Consider the following 15501-nt stretch of genomic DNA (forward strand, 5'->3'; position numbering starts at 1 on the left):
GTCCCACACCCCTTCAAACCTGGGGCTGCCCCAGTCTGCAGGCAGCCAGCTGCACGGGAGGGAGCAGAGGTTTTGGATGCTTTAGGGAAGCTGATTTCTCTGCTGCTGTGCAGAGCACTGGGAGAGCTGGTGCTGAGCAAACCCAACTGGCTTTTCTAGTCCAGCAGCTGCCCTTGTAGCCCTCTTGCTGTCTCCATCCTGCTTGAGGGTGTCCTGCTGTGGGACCACACCAGTCACTTTCCCAGCAGGATTCCCAGCTGTGTCTTCCCACACTTGCTGGTGGGGTGACCTTTCTGTGTGGGGAGAGGCAGAGGCAGCTGTGGGTTGTGTGCAGGATCAAGCCAGAGCCACCTTACCCCATGTTCATTTCCACATCATTCCCCAGCAGCTGGGCTGGTGGAACCTTGTTTTGTTCCAGCACAGCCCAAGCCCTGCAGCCAGAGGGGTGCAAGGGGCTCGCTGCTCTCCAAGCAGTTGCCATCACACAAGTCCCTTCACTTGGCAGCCAGATTAGTCCAAACCAAGTACATCCTCCATCCCAGCAGCTCACACCCCAGCTTCCTGGGGGGGTGGGCAGGCTCCAGGGACAAGAAACAGCCCTGGAGAAGGTGACGTCCCTCTCCAGGGCACTTTACCCTCCCTCCAAGGCAAGGCCATTGCTCCCAGCCCCGAGAACACTCACCTTGCAGCAGATGCCTTGTTCTAGCAGGCTCTGGGCACAGGGTGGGGGCAGCTCTGGGTGTCCCACAGCTGCACTGGCAGGTGCTGGGTAGCACCAGTGACTGGTAGAGCAGGTTCTATGGGTGGCACATCCTTAGATCCACTGTCCCTGCTGGCAGCCAGATCCAGCCATGCCAGTCCCCAGGGACAGCCAGCTGTCTGGGGGGGGATGTGGGGCAGGAGGGGCAGTTGGCAGATGCTGTCCCACAGGAGCTGGGACAGAGACATGGGGAGGCAGAGCTGGGGTGGGCAGGGGCAGCTGGAGCATCACCCTGACGGGCAGAGGCGCAGAGCAAAAGGCTGCACCTCAGGGTGGGGGGGTGACAGGACCTTCCCCATGTCACCTTGGGTGCATTCCCATTGCTCAGCCTGGCCTTGAGGCTGGAGGGGGACAGAAGACAGATAGTCACTCCCTGGGACATGGCAAGTGGTACCCCCAGACCCCAGGCAGCTCCCCAGAGCCCAGGCTGGCCCCTGCCCACCCACTGCAGAGCCCGTGGTCTCCAGCGAGAAGAGGCCAGAGGAGCCCGATGAGTTCAGCCAAGGACCTAAAGCACCCTTGTCCTTGATCCAGACACTGCAGGAGCCACATGCACCTCTGCAGCTCCAGAGGGGGGGCTGTGCCCCCTGTCCCACCCCCCCATCCCTCCCATACATACTGCATGACTTCACACCCAGGTCCTTCTGGGCAGAGGCCTGTGAGGTCATTGGCCCACGTCACCCTCTGCCTGGGCTTGTCCTTGCACTGGGGACCTGTCACACAGAGGAGAGGTTCTTCTTTGGGGGGACACTGTACCCCTGCAGGGATTTCAGGACCCCACTTTTCCTCAGCAGCCTCATTCCTCTTCAGGTCTACAGGGACTTTGCCACCCCCATCCCAAATCCCCAGTGGGAGCCCAGTCCCACTCCCAGACAACCCACTGTGGTTTACCAGTCACCTCAGAGGTGGCAGGAGATGGGACAGGGGTGCAGGGAAGATGGGCAGCCCCTGCTCCCCCCAGCACCCATCTGGGCAGCTTACCATGCCTGCAGAAGCCACAGTCATACCAGGGACAGCCCATGGTGCTGGTGGTGGCACCAAGCTGCAGGCAGGGACAGTCCTTGTTGCTGCACTCACCTGTGGGAATAAGGGTGGGACAAGGTTCTCATCCACCTGAGGATCTTCCCTCACATTCCAAGTATCAAGTTTTTCTTGACAAGGTTATAAACCAAGAGCCTTGCTGAATATTGCTCTGGAAGCCCTCAGAAGCCAAACACTTTGTTCACATGTTTGCAAAGCCCTTTGGAGAACAGACAGGGTGTGATTTCATCTCAGGAAAGGTATGTGACTCCTCACCAATACACTGACTTTGCTGGACAAGTGGGTGAATACAACAGACATCATGCAAAGCTGAGGCCTGTGTGGCCAAGGAAAACATCTTGCAGCTAGCACCCATCTTCCAGATTCTGTGTTTGAGCTGTAACAAGGTTTATAAACTCAGAGACTTCAGAAATCACAGCAGAGGCGTGAGGGTCAAAGGAAACAGGCTCTTGCACTGAAGAGGAAAGGTTTCCTATCCATCCTGCCAGCTTCATTTCACTACAAGTACATCACCAAGGTCCTGGAGAATGTCCAGAGAAGGGCAGCCAGGCTGGGAAGGGGCAGGAGGGCAAATTCTATGAGGAGCAGCTGGGGGTGTTCAGACTGGAGAAGAGGAGGCTGAGGGGAGACCTTCTCCCCACCTCCACTGACCTGACAGGAGGGTGCAGAGAGGTGGGCGATGGTCTCTTCAGCCAGGGGACAGGAGATGGGACAAGGGGCAATGGGCTCAAGCTGCCCCAGGGCAGGGTCAGAGCAGATGGGAGGGAAAAGTTCTTCCCTGAAAGAGTTGTGGGGCTGTGGCACAGGCTGCCCAGGGAAGGGGCTGAGTCCCCACCCCTGGGTGTGTTTAACAGATGGGGAGATGAGGTGCCCCAGTGATTCTGTGAAGGTGGCTGGAGCCAAAAGCTGTGGCAGGAGCTCCAGGGTGGGCGAAACAGGGGTGCCCCGGGGAGCGCTGGCCCTGGGTGGGTGCCAGTGGCGTTTCTTCCCACAGACAGGAGATGGCATCAGGCACTTCCCTGAGGCAGCCCCGAGGGACTCGGGTGCTGAGGAGGGGTGGGAGAGGCTCGCTGGCGTCCCGGGGCCGGCCCTGCACCTACCGAACTCGGAGCAGAAACAGCTCTCGGGCGTCCTGGTCGCGTCGTGCTCGTGCAGGAAGTCGCAGCTGCCACCCGCGCCCAGCACCATCCTCTCCCCGGCCCTCAGCGAGGACCCGATGGGACAGAGCTGGGAGGGGTGGCTGACACCCAGGACACTGTGCTGCCATCCAGAGAGACCGGGACAGGCTGCAGAGCTGGGCAGGGAGAGACCAGATGGGGTTCAACAAGAGCAAGTGGAGAGTCTGGCACCTGGGGAGGAATAACTGCTGGGATCAGGACAGGCTGGGGGGGACCTGCTGGAGAGGAGCTCTGTGGAGAAGGACCTGGGGGTCCTGGTTGATGACAGGGTGGCCATGAGCCAGCAGTGTGCCCTGGGGGCTGAGAGAGACAATGGGATCCTGGGGGGCATCAGGAGGAGTGTGGCCAGCAGGTCACAGGAGGGGATCCTCCCCCTCTACTCTGCCCTGGTCAGGCCCCACCTGGAGTGTTGTGTCCAGTTCTGGGCTCCCTGGTATAGAAAAGACAGGGATCTCCTGGAGAGAGTCCAGAGGAGGCTGCGGAGATGATGAAGGGCCTGGAGCATCTCCCCTATGAGGAAAGGCTGAGTAAGTTGGGATTGTTCAGCCTGGAGAAGAGAAGACTAAGGGGGGACCTAATTAAAGTTTATAATTATCTGAAGCAGGGGATGCAGGGGGAATCAGCCAGCCCCTTTTCAGTGTCTGTGGGGACAGGACAAGGGGCAATGGCTGCAAATTGGAGCATAGAAGGTTCCACACCAACATGGGGAAGAATTTTTTCACAGTGAGGGTGAGGGAGCCCTGGGACAGGCTGCCCAGGGGGTGTGGAGTCTCCTTCACTGGAGATATTCCAGCCCCATCTGGATGCCTGAGTGATATGTCCTAGGGAGCTGCTTTGGCAGGGGGGTTGGACCTGATGATCTCTTGAGGTCCCTTCCAGCCCCTACAATTCTATGATTCTATGACGTGCTGAGTGGGCACCACACGCCTGCCCCCAGCACACACACACACTGTCAGAGCCTGCCCTGTGCCCTGCAGCCCCCACAGCAGCTGGGATGTGCCCTGGGCAGCCCCTCCAGCCCTGCAACCCCCTGCCCCAGCACCCCCCCAGCTTGGGACATGCCAGCAGGAGTTGCAGGATGTGGAGGAGATTGTCAGCACCCACCGGGTGGGGGGCAGGGCTCAGTCCCCAGCCACTGCCAAGGTCTGGCAGCCCTTGAAGTCTTGGAGCTCTCCCCAGTACAGGAGGGGTAGGATCACTCATCCAAAGGGATGGGGGAACCACAGACTCCAAGTAACATCAGTGTTTCATGGCAAAACCTGCCGACCCACTGGCTGTAGGGCCATGGAGGAATCTGCCACAGCTGTGGGGTGCTCACAGAGCAGAGGGGGCCCAGCTGGCTCCCTGGTGTCCATAGCATCCCACCAGCCCCATCCTCATCCCTTCCTAGCACAGCCCTCAGTGGAAGAGCTTGCAGACAGCCACCCCCAGCTCTGTGGGGGAAAGCAGGGCAGGGAGAGCTTCACCTGCCAGCCCTAGTGCCAGGACCACTGTGCCATCAAGGGCAAGAGCAGCCTGAGCCCCCACCCTCCACCAGCAGCCTCTGCAGGGCTGTGCTAGGCACACCCCAAGGGAGCAATGCTCAGAGCCAGCCCAGGGAGGGGGCAGGACCAGGGGCACCACCATGGGTACAGCAAGAGCCAGAAACACCAGCAAGGAGAACCCCAACACCTCCAAGGATGCCACAGGACCTCATCCCCAACTTACTGCTCATATCCAGGAAGGGCAGGGGCTGAGCTTCTCGCTGCTGCTCCACATCAGCCTCCAAGTCAAACCTGATCCTCTCCATGCCAGCCACAAGCTCCTGCATCACCTCCCCTCCAGCCAGAGCCACCTCCCCCAGCCTAGGCAGGGAGCAGGGCTGCAAGGGGCTGGCAGTAGGGCTGCCCAAGGAAAGCACAAGTCTCCCCATACTTTGGGGATCACCACAGCCACCCTGGGCCCCAGCAACACTCAAAAACACCTTCCCCAAGGCAGAGTAAACCCAACCCACACCACCTCCCCAGCCCTCCATTTGAAGAGCAGAACTGCCCACATCTGATCCCAATTTGCAGCTGCAATTGCCTGGTGCTGCAGCCCAGCTGCAGGGAGCTCAGCCCCATCCCATCATCCCCCAGTAATTGCCTCTCTGCACCGACATCTGCTTTTCCTCCAGCCCCAGCTCTGGGCCCAGCAGCTGGCCCCCATCTCCCCAGGAGCACCAGGCTCTGTGGGAAGGGGGGGGGCTGGCTGTGAGCTGGGTTAACCCCCTCACACCGGGGCTGCTGCTCAGCCCCAAACAGCTGGATGCAGCCAAATGAGAAGCTGGGATAAGCAAGGGCAGGATCCTGTGTGGGTTTCATTGGTGCTTTGAGCAGGGCTGGGTGCACAGTGGCATCAACCCCTTGCCTGGTGCCTGGCAGGACAGACCCACATCCCCAGGCTCCTGGTAGGGACATCCAAGTCACTCCCCATGCCCTGATGAGAAGCCCCCTCAGTCCCCACTGCCACGCTGGGGGACTCACACGTGTGCCAGGCTGCGGTGGCACGTGCTGGGTGTGATGAGGGTCCCACGCCGCTTCCCAGTGCTGGTGGGGGTCCACCCAGAAAAGACAAGGCAGCCCCCCCGGGTTCAACCCAACGCTCCGTCACGCGGCCACGCGCGTCCCCGGCACACGCCTGGAGCGACGTGGCCTGACGCATCGGGGATGGAGACCTGCTCCCATTCTGTCACTAGTTATAAATGCACTGGACCGGTGCTGCCCGCCCTGCCAGAGCCGCTGCCTGCGGGTGCTGAGGCCCTGCACCGGGTGCGGTGCACCCAGCGGCCGTGCCAGCCACATCCTGAGCACACAGAGGGTCCCATACCCACATGCCCACCCCGTGCTGTGCACATGGAGGGGTTTTGGGGAGGCTGTGGGTACACCCCGTCCAACCTGCCCTGTGTCCTGCAGCCCCCACAGCAGCTGGGATGTGCCCCAGTCAGCCCCTCCAGCCCTGCATGCACCCTACAACCCCCTGCCCCAGCACCCCCCCAGCTTGGGACATGCCAGCAGGAGTTGCAGGATGTGGAGGAGATTGTCAGCACCCACTGGGTGCGGCGCTCAGTCACCAGCCTCTGCCAAGGTCTGGCATCCCCGGAGGTGTCGGAGCTCTCCCCAGTACAGGAGGGGTAGGATCACTCATCCAAAGGGATGGGGGAAGCACAGACTCCAAGTGCCATCAGTGTTTCATGGCAAAACCTGCCAACCCACTGACAATAGGGCCACAGAGCAACGTGCCACAGCCATGGGGTGCTCACAGAGCAGAGGGGGCCCAGCTGGCTCCCTGGTGTCCCCAGCATCCCACCAGCCCCATCCTCATCCCTTCCCAGCACAGCCCTCAGTGGCAGAACTCCCCTGCAGCAGACACCGGTGCTGCCATCGCTCCCCCTGTACCCTGGGACCCGTTGCAGGCGCCCTGTGGCTGTTCACCCAGGGTGTGCCCATGGTCCCCATCCTGCCCCGTGCAGCGGGGTGATGTCCCCCACACACTTTCTGCCCCGTCAGCTCGCAGCAGCCGGTGACGCCGAGCGGGAGCCGGGAGCCGACAGGCGTCACAAAGATCACGATGGCCCAGTGACAGTCGTGGGCAGACAGTGCCTGGTTGCCCCAGGGTTTCTTCCCTTCCCCCCGGCACTAGGGAGGCCCAAGGGAATGAGGGGGTCCTGGGAGGGTGTCTTGGTGCTCGCTGCTTCATGTCAGAGCATCCAGAAGGGACAAGAGGAGCCAGGTGCACCCCAGTGGTGCTCCAGCAGGCAAGGACCAGGACCCATCAGCTCAGGGGATGGATGCTCCAAGCAGGGGTGGGGGGCAGCAGCCCCAGGACCCTGGCACAGGATTGGGGTGGGGGGGAGCTGTACTGCAACAACTGAGGCAGAGGCAGGCCGGTGAGCTCAGAGCCGCCAGCTGCAGCTGCTGTTGTTCTCCCCACCGCAGACAATAGCCCAATGTCCCGCACCGCAGGGCCTTGTGTGGGGCCTGGCACACGCACAGGACCCCATTGTGTCCCTGCTGGGGCACAGCCCTTGTCCGCTCCCACCAGCTTCACCAGGGGAGATCCCTCTGGGGGGGGGGGGGGGACAGGAGCACCCAGCCCCTCCTAGGACCACTCCCCTCTCTCTTCTAGGAGATACTGGAAGGGCTAAATCCTTTCCATCCCCTCCATCACCAGTGAGGAGGTCCTGGCTGGCACTCCCAGCACAGCCTGCAGCTCTGGGGCTGCTCCCAGCCCAGCTCCATCATGGGGCTGGGGAGGAAAGGCAGCCCCCCACCCCACTGGCACCAGGCACTGAGCTGTGGGGTGGGATCACCCTGCCCCGCTCACCATGCCAGGGTCGGCAGGGGCCACAGGAGCACCCAGGGCAACCCCAGCCCTGGCCCCCAGCCCACAGGAGCAGGGACAGCCAGTCCTGCCCGGCCATCACTGTCCCCTCCTCCCAGGCTGGCAGGGAGCAGGGCCACAGGGAGGAGAGCGGAGTCTTGGCAGGACCATCCCTTGGCAGGAACCAGCCTGGCCGGAGGGTCCCAGCCCGGAGCCAGATCCGGTCAGTGGGAGCTCTCCCCTCGCTTCCTCCCGCCGCAGGCAGCCCCCGCAGGGGCCGCAACGCCAGCCAGGGGCCCGGCTGCCAGGCAGGACCCCAGCCAGGGATGGGCAGCGGAGGTGGAGGCAGCAGCACAAAGCTGGGCCCCACCTGTGCTGCGGGGTGCAAACCCACCACCCCCCACCTCATCCCACCCCTCAGGAACTCAGGCCATCGCTGTCACTACCGTTTCCTTTTATTCTTCCATTTGTACAGACATGGTATCAAACCCTCCTCTTCCAGCCGCCCCACCGGCCCCACCATGGCAGCTTCCCGGTGCCCAGCGACACCAGGGCTCACCCTGACTCATGGGGGGGGTTCCAGGTGTTCCCCCCATGAGGTACAGACCCACACTCCCATCAGCATCCCCTGGAGCAGCTGGTAGTAGGGCTAGCCAGGGGACATCCCTGCACCCCTCCGGCTGTTGAGAGGGTGATGCATTTGGGATGGATCCATCCATCCATCCATAGGATGGAGAGTGAGCACCTACCACAACACAGGGCTGGAGGCTCTTGGTCTACAGAAAAGTCCCCAAAAAACCCAGGGAGCTGGAACCACCCACGATCTCAGGCTCCCTCTGAGCTCCAGAGCCAAGTCCTTTCTCCTGGGAAACCTACTCTCCGTTAAAACCGAAAGTGAGAGTAAAGAAAGTTAAGGTACAAATCAGAGAGCAGTAAAAACCCTACGGCAGGAGAAAACAATATATATATTACTAAAGGGGCTAAAACTTGGAAGCCTCATCCTGTTTGATTCTCTATCACTTTACATGGGCCCAGGGGGGTGGAAAAAATTAAAGAGCTAATATCCAAAGTCCAACAGAAAAAAAAAACCCCATGAAATCCAGTCTGCTTTCCCCTCCTGGGATGTGCTGAAGCTCTCCTGGTGCCAAGAGGCATCGGGGCTGCCCCCAGGACCAGGGCACTGTCCTGCCGTGGCACGTCCACTGTGGGACAAGGAGAAGGAAGGAGGGAGGAGTTGGGTCTTCCCCTGTGCCACCCACTGCAGCACCAGGGGATTCAGCCCCGTGTCCAAGCAACAGCAAATGAGCAGCAGACCCCTTGGCTCTGCCGCCCGCTTTCTATACTCTGATCTCATCGTCGTCTTCGTCAGCAAATGAGAACTCCTTGTCGGGGCGTTTCGGGGGGCAGCGGTTGCTCGGTGGTCCCGGGACAGGGCTGCGCTCCTCCGGCCCTGAGGCACAGCTGGATGCTGAACTGCTGTCCCTGGGGCAGCGGCCACCAACGCTACGGGATGGGCTCTGGCACGATGGGGCTCCCACCGCTACTGGGGAGCTGGGCAGGGTGGCATCCGCCTCCTCCTCCCTGCTCTCCTCCACCTCGGGGTCTTCATCCTGCTCCCACTGCTCCTTATCCATGATGCTCAGGACATCCCCAAGCATGGAGGGCCCCAGGTCGATGTGGAAGGACATGATGGACTCGGCGTGCTTCATACCCGCCCCGCTCTTGGCCACCACGACGGGCAGCTCCGTGATGTCCCCGAAGTCACGCTCATCCAAACCGGGGCTCAAGGGCCCTGCGGCCGCCCCGTTCGGGCGCTGCTGCTGCTCTTCGGGGCTCACCTCCTCGGGCAGCTTCTTGACAGGGCTGGAGGAGAGGCTCTTGGGCAGCTGCCCCGCACTCCTGTCCACCTCCTTCTCGTTGAGCTGGGGCAGGGAGACAGCGTTCTTCACAAAGAGAGCCGAGTCCCGCAGCGAACCCAGCATGTCCCGCCGGTCGCCTCGCGTCACCGACTGCGAGCGCTTGCTGCTGCGGAAGCGGCGGGAGAGCAGGCTGGGTTTGGAGGCCCCCTGCTCCTCACCCGCCTCCGGTCCCGGCTCCCCTGCCTTGCTGGTGAGGAAGGAGGTGTCCCCGAAAGCATCCCCTGCCCGGCCCACGTGCATGGTGTGGCGGAAGTCTCCCAGCGGCGCGCTGATCATCTCGGCCGTCAGGTCGGCCCTGGAGCGCCGCTTGGAATGGGCAGAGTTGGAGACGAGTTGCTTGAGGATCGGCATCGCTGCGGTGGGTGAGGAGGGGGGGGGTGTCTCAGGGGGTCTCACACCACCACGCTGCACTGGGGCAGATGGAACAGAGTCAGGTGTCCCACGGAGCCGGATGGAGCTCACAGCCAGTCAGGTTGCTCACAGAAAGGTCAGTCCTAAGGGACAGGAGAGAGGGACACGCTCAGGTTTCGATGTGGATAGGTACAGTGCTGCCCACACCAGCCCTCACACCCCCCCCTCACCCCCAGGCTGCAAAACAGGCTGCTGTGCTCGCCAGCTGCCCCTCTCCCTGGGGAGAAGCCTCCAGGCAGAGCATCGCTCCCAGGGGGACGGGTCCCCAGACACCCCAGAGCTCCCCACACCCCCTAAATGAGCAGGTCCCAGACCCCATCCACAGAGCAGACCTACAGGAAGGACGTGGGAGGAAGACCGGGGCACAGGAATGCCGTGGGATGATCACTGGAACCCATGTCCCACACAAACAGGCACCAGGAGGGATGTGGGGTGCCATGGGCACCCCTTGTACCCTCCCCAGCCCACTGGAGCGGGGCATGGCAGCACTCAAGCCCCTGGGAGCTGCACGCAGAGAAGATGCCTGGGATTTTTTTTAATTGGAAGAAAGCAGGGAGGAGCAGACGCCAGGAGGAATTGGAAACAGACGGCAGGAAGCGTGCACGGAGGGCGTAGAGCCCCCGGGAGGCACCGCCAGCCAAGTGGTGTGCTGGGGGGAGCCGGGATAGGGGGAAGGGGACCCCTGTATGCTTGGCAGGATGGGGAGCACACAGCCTTGCTGCTGCCCTAAAGCAGCCCGCAGCCCCCCGTGGCCATGCCCACCCTCCCCGGCCACCTCAGCGTCACCGCTGTGACTCAGGGCAGGGGGCAGCTGGCGGTAGAGATGACGAGGACTCCGGCTGAGCGGGATGCAGGGAGGCATGTTCCTCCTTCCCGTGACCACCTCCTGACCCAGCCAGCCCAGCGCCCGTGACCACGCAGGAGGGGACAAGGACAGCGACCACGTCACCGCATCCCGCGCTTCCCTGGCGCCGGGCAGCCCCAGGTGGTCCCGGGAGAGGCTGCTGGAGAGGAAGGGCCTGTGGCCACCTGCTTCCTCCCTTTGGGCACGGCTGGCGACACCGCGGCCCCACGACGCGCACGGGGAAGGGATCACATCTCTCCTCTGAGCCAGCCTCAGGGCAGGGGTCACATCCCTCCCTGCTGTTGCCCACCCAGCCCCAGCATGCAGCTGGGCAGCTCCACAGCGTCAGCTGGAAGCACATCCCAGCCCCATGTCCCGCCGGCAGCGATGGTGGCACGGTCCTGGCACAGCTCGGTCCTGGCACAGCTCGGTCCTGGACCCGCTCAGCCAGACACCGCAGAACACCACAGCATCTGCCCTACAGCTCCCAACACAGCTGGGGGAGGGCTCCCACCCCCCTGTTCCACCCCAAACCTGCCCGGTGACACCCGTCCGTCCCACACCACGGCAGTGTGGCCTCAGGCAGGCTGCAGACGATCCCGTACAGGCACATGGACTCCGACCCCACGCGGGTGCAAAGTCTCTGTACCTGGCTCTCCAGCACACAGCTTCCTTTCAGGGCCGGCCATGGCGGGCATGCCCAGCAGCACGGCAGCGGCGGCACGGGGCTGTGCTCCCCACCCGTCCCAGCTCCCCATCCATCCCAGCTCCTCACCCATCCCAGCTCCCCACCCATCCCAGCTCCCCACCCCCACGGAGGCAGCAGCCTGAGCCCTTCTCAGCACAGCAGAGCCCTGGAGATGTGACAGCACGTGGTGGGTCTGCTTGGGGAGCCCTCAGTTTCTCCCCAGCAGCTCAGGGAAAAGATGGATCAGCCATGACTCCTTCCCCACACCTTCAAACCAGGAGCCAGACGGACTTCTTATCATCCCCCTCACCCCATCCGAACGCAGCCCAGCAGCTCACTGGAGCCCCTCTCCCCTCGCCAGGGTCTCACACACGCTGGCTGAGCCCCGTGTGCGTGGCACAGCCATTCCCCCTGGCGAGGTCTCCGCTCAGGCATTCCTCCAAGCCTTTGCTTTCCCATAAAACAAACACTCCCGGCGAGCTCCCCAGCTGGGCCAGGCAACCGTGCTGCTGATCCCGGCCATCTGGGGACTGTCCCTCCCTTGTATTTAGATTTCGGGGCCAAGTTCAGCATTTGTGAGATACTTTGCAAGCCACGGGAAAGGGGCCACCGGGAGGTTGGATCGTTACCGGAGCGGCAGCCAGCAGTTCTGTATCACCATCACAGCCTCCACGCAAGCCACTGTGTCCCGTCCCCGTGCCCCCCCCCCCATCCCCTCGATGCTTCTGTCCACCAAGCAGCCCAAATCTCCCCATCCATCAACACTTTGCTCCCAGCTCACCCCAAGAGGTGATGGCAGCTTGCTGGGATGCTGCAGCCGGCACAGGGGAGCGGGACACAGAGCCCTTTTCTCCTCCTCTCGTCCTGGGAGAGCAGAGTGGATCCTGTGACGTTCCTGCTGCAGGAGCTCTCACAAAGGAAACCAGGCCAGGGCAGCTTCGCTGCCACCACCTCTCCCAGCTACCTACCAGGGAAAGTCACTCTGAAACCCGAGAGATTTAGCAGGCAGGCTGGCAGGCAGCGCTGCCCATCCCGGGACAGGGAGCCCGGAACACGGCCAAGTCCCAGCAGGACTTCGGAGAAAGGGGAGGGGATGGGACCTGCAAGTGCTACAGTCGAGGACAAGAGGGATAAACCAAACTGACAGACCCCCACGATGCTTCCCACCCACCTGCAGTGCTTTGGGACCACAAGCTGCGAGGAGCAAGAGCCTAAGGTTCCAGGGACACGATTTCCCCTGCGAGTGGGGGGCTGCTTGCAGTTCCTGCAGCCAGCATGGGGGGTAGGACAGCCCCTCTGAGTGCAGAGCAGGCAGCAGGGACCATGCATGCTGCCGGTCTGGGCTTCCCCCAAGACCACCCTCATCTTCCCCATCTCATCCCTCTCAGCACCAGTCACCCCCAGGGTCCAGACAGCAGCGCGTGGGTGCGCATGGAGGGGGGCACACCAAGTCCAGCCGCGCTCCCACGAGTCCTGTCTTCAACTCGTCCCGCTCACGGGCTGGGAGAGTCAAGGGAAAGCATCCCGGCTGGCCCAGCTGGCTCCAAACGAGCCTTCCCAGCTCCAAGCGCCCCAGGCAGCACCCTCCAGCCCAGAGATCAGAGGATGCTCTCCCCACCCTGCTGAGACTGGGACAGGGGCTGTGCTGGACCGGTCGGCCCCCCCCCCCTCCCAATGCTGCCGGGGGCCAGGGAGAACCCAGGGAGGCCACGCTGGCTTCTCAGCCCCACTTTTTGGTGCACAGCCCCCCCCCAGGGATCCGAGTCAGGCGGCTCTTTGATGTTGCTGCCTGGCAGACGGCTGCTGGAGACAGGGCACGGATCACACCCTGTCACCGCCAGCCCGGGAGGGGAGCAGTCTGCTGTCACACCCTCGCATCGTGCTTTCGGGGAGTCTTCCCAGGGCCTGGGGGAAGACGGTCCTGTTAGCGTGGGCAGCCCTGGCGCCGGGGTGACAGCCTCCTCCCCAGGTCTGGTCCCATCCCTCGCACCGGGACACGGCTGCAGTTCATCCATGGGATGCACGGAGCAGCAACTCTGGAAGCAGAGAGGCAGCCAGCAACGAGTGTCAGGGACAGCTCACCAGGGCGCAAAGCAAAGCTCGGCTCTCCACAGGGCTATCAGCCCGCTGACCGGTGCCAAGCTGGGGAACCAACCGCCCAGCGCCGGCACGCCGGTGCCAAAACCAGAGCAGTACTCCCCAGGGGACTGTCAACGACCGGGAGCTAGCCAGAGTTCAGCAAGGAAACCACTGGCAGGACACGCCAGAACACGCACAGGACCATAAATCCTCCTGCTATGGGCTGCAAACCGGCCCACGGCTCTCCAGGGCGAGGAGGGGACGTTTCCGGGGGGAAAGGTTATCTCCTCGCTGGCTCTGGCTCGCAACAACAGGGGCTGGCTGGGGTCCCACAGGATACCGGGGCTCAAACAGACCTCCCCGACCTCCAACCAGGCTCTGAATTCCTGTGGTTTCGCTGGGGTGGACGGGAAGTAAACAGGCAGACTTCCCACAGCTTGGCTACAGCACCCGACCTGCCGCTGGGACCCGGCACCCCACGGACAGACAGACGGACAGTGTGGGGCAGCCTCTGCCTGCGGCGGCTGTGTGAGCTCACGATAAAACCCCGGGAACAAAGGAAGAGAGACCGCCGCGGTCAGCACAACGCTGCCGGCAGTGGGGGTGCCCATCAGGCCACGGAGGGAGCCCCAGCATCGGGGCAGCCCAGAGTTGGGTGGCTGCCCACCCCTCGGTGCACTCGGGCCAGCCTTGCTCCCCCCCACCCAGGACCCAAACGCACTCAACGTCCTCGGTGCTAAACCTCAGCTGGCTTCGCTCCACGGTCTCCGGGGGAGCTGTGTCCAAAACAGACTTGTTTACTGTGCACCCAGCTAGGCAGAAAGCCCCGTCCCAGCGTGCAGAGACCCACGCTGCCTTCGCTACCTCGCTCTGTGCCTCAGTTTCCCCCCCCACCTCCCACCCCAGCCCGTTAATGATCCCAGTTCCCTTTACACCAGCCTCCCGATCTATAGATTCGGCGCTCGGAAACATCTATACCCAACGCTGGGGTCAAACCAGGGCGGTGAGGGCTGAGTCCAGCTCCCCACCAGCACTCGCTGCCCACCGGCTCTCCGGGCACCGGAGCAGGTTCGGGAGCCCCGTGCCCCGGCTCGTACAGCCGGGTGGGTCTCCGCTCCCCGAGGCGCCCACGGGAGCTCCCCCCGGCCCCGGGTCGGTAAAGGAGGGGGAAGGCCGGGGGGGGCCCAGCGGGGAAGCCCTGCCCGCTGTCCCAGGCTGCCTGAGGAAGGGCTGGAGGGGGATTTCGGGCAGCTCTGACTCAGCACCCGCCCGCGCCCGGCCCCGGCCAGCCCAGGGGTGCTGCTGGACCCGCTCCAGCGCGGGGAGGATCAACCTTTCCGAGAAGGGCCGAGGGCAGCCACCGCCCCGCCCGCATCTACCGCCGGCTCCGGGCACCGCCAACCCAGCGTCGGGCTCCGCGGAGCGTGTGGACCCACGAGCGGGCGAGTGGCCCCCGATAACCGGCCGGGGCGGGGTGAACCGGCCCGGTGCCCCGCGCAGAGCAAACACGGCTCCGCATCCTGTTAACCCCTTCGCCCACCCGCGCCGCGCTCCGGCCCCACGTCCCGCCGGGTGAGCGCACGGCCGGGGGTGCGGATGGGATTGGGGGGGGGAGAGGGGGGGTGTCGGTATCGCCGCCGCTCCAAGCCGGTTACCAGAGCGAGGGGGTTCGGGGTACCCCCTAGGGACCCCGCCCGCCGCCGGACAATAGCCGAGCCGGGGCCTCCCGCCGCGCAGAACCGAGCGGTACCGAGCCGAACCGAGCCCCGGCGTGCCCGCGCCGCCCCCCGCCCCGCTTACCTGCGCGGCCGGGACCCGCTGCCGGGCCATGGCCGGGCCGAGCCGAGCCGAGCCGAGCCGAGCCGAGCCGAAGCCGAAGCAACACCGCACCCCCACGGCGGCCGCGGCGGGCATGATGTCATCGCCCCGCCCGGGCCAATGGCGTGGCGCTACGTCACACGGCAGCCCCACGCCCTCCATTCAAACCCTAATAGGGCGGGGGGGGGGGGTTTGGAAGTTGTCCCGGGCGCGGTCCTGCCCGTGGGGTGTCCCCGGGTAGGGGGGTTCCAGACCCCTTCCTTACTCCAAGGAGGGGGTCCCGGGGACAGATCGGGGGCTGGTCGCGGCCGGGGGTGCGTGGGCGAGGGGTGACCGGCACTAATTAATTAAGGGGATCTAAGAGCCGAAATGACCTGCCGGGAGGAGGCGGGTTCAACCCCCGGCCAGCACCAGTGTCCCAG

At 63.6% G+C, this 15501-nt stretch overlaps 3 protein-coding genes across 3 annotated transcripts in view; 1 reads left to right on the plus strand and 2 right to left on the minus strand.

The window, feature by feature from the left end:
* RPL38 (ribosomal protein L38) overlaps nt 1-15501 on the plus strand; it is a 225277-nt gene that overhangs the window by 95983 nt on the left and 113793 nt on the right. The window lies entirely within an intron of this gene.
* Nucleotides 234-7843, minus strand: CPSF4L (cleavage and polyadenylation specific factor 4 like; the record flags this gene model as incomplete). Its single annotated transcript, XM_084273744.1, is given in 12 exon segments — nt 234-293; nt 683-727; nt 730-875; nt 1742-1837; nt 2902-3028; nt 3934-3954; nt 3956-4055; nt 4057-4097; nt 4100-4174; nt 4178-4282; nt 6492-6635; nt 7832-7843. Coding segments are annotated over 12 exon segments (972 nt in total).
* CDC42EP4 (CDC42 effector protein 4) lies at nt 7762-15109 on the minus strand. The gene is made up of 2 exons (XM_084273612.1): nt 15062-15109; nt 7762-9733 (listed from the first exon to the last, which is right to left on the minus strand). The coding sequence occupies exon 2, from the start codon at nt 9588-9590 to the stop codon at nt 8658-8660; it is 933 nt and encodes a 310-aa protein (XP_084129738.1). The 5' UTR covers nt 9591-9733; nt 15062-15109; the 3' UTR covers nt 7762-8657.

This window comes from Gallinula chloropus, assembly GCF_964237585.1.
Source record: "Gallinula chloropus genome assembly, chromosome: 20".
NCBI classification, from domain to species: domain Eukaryota; kingdom Metazoa; phylum Chordata; class Aves; order Gruiformes; family Rallidae; genus Gallinula; species Gallinula chloropus.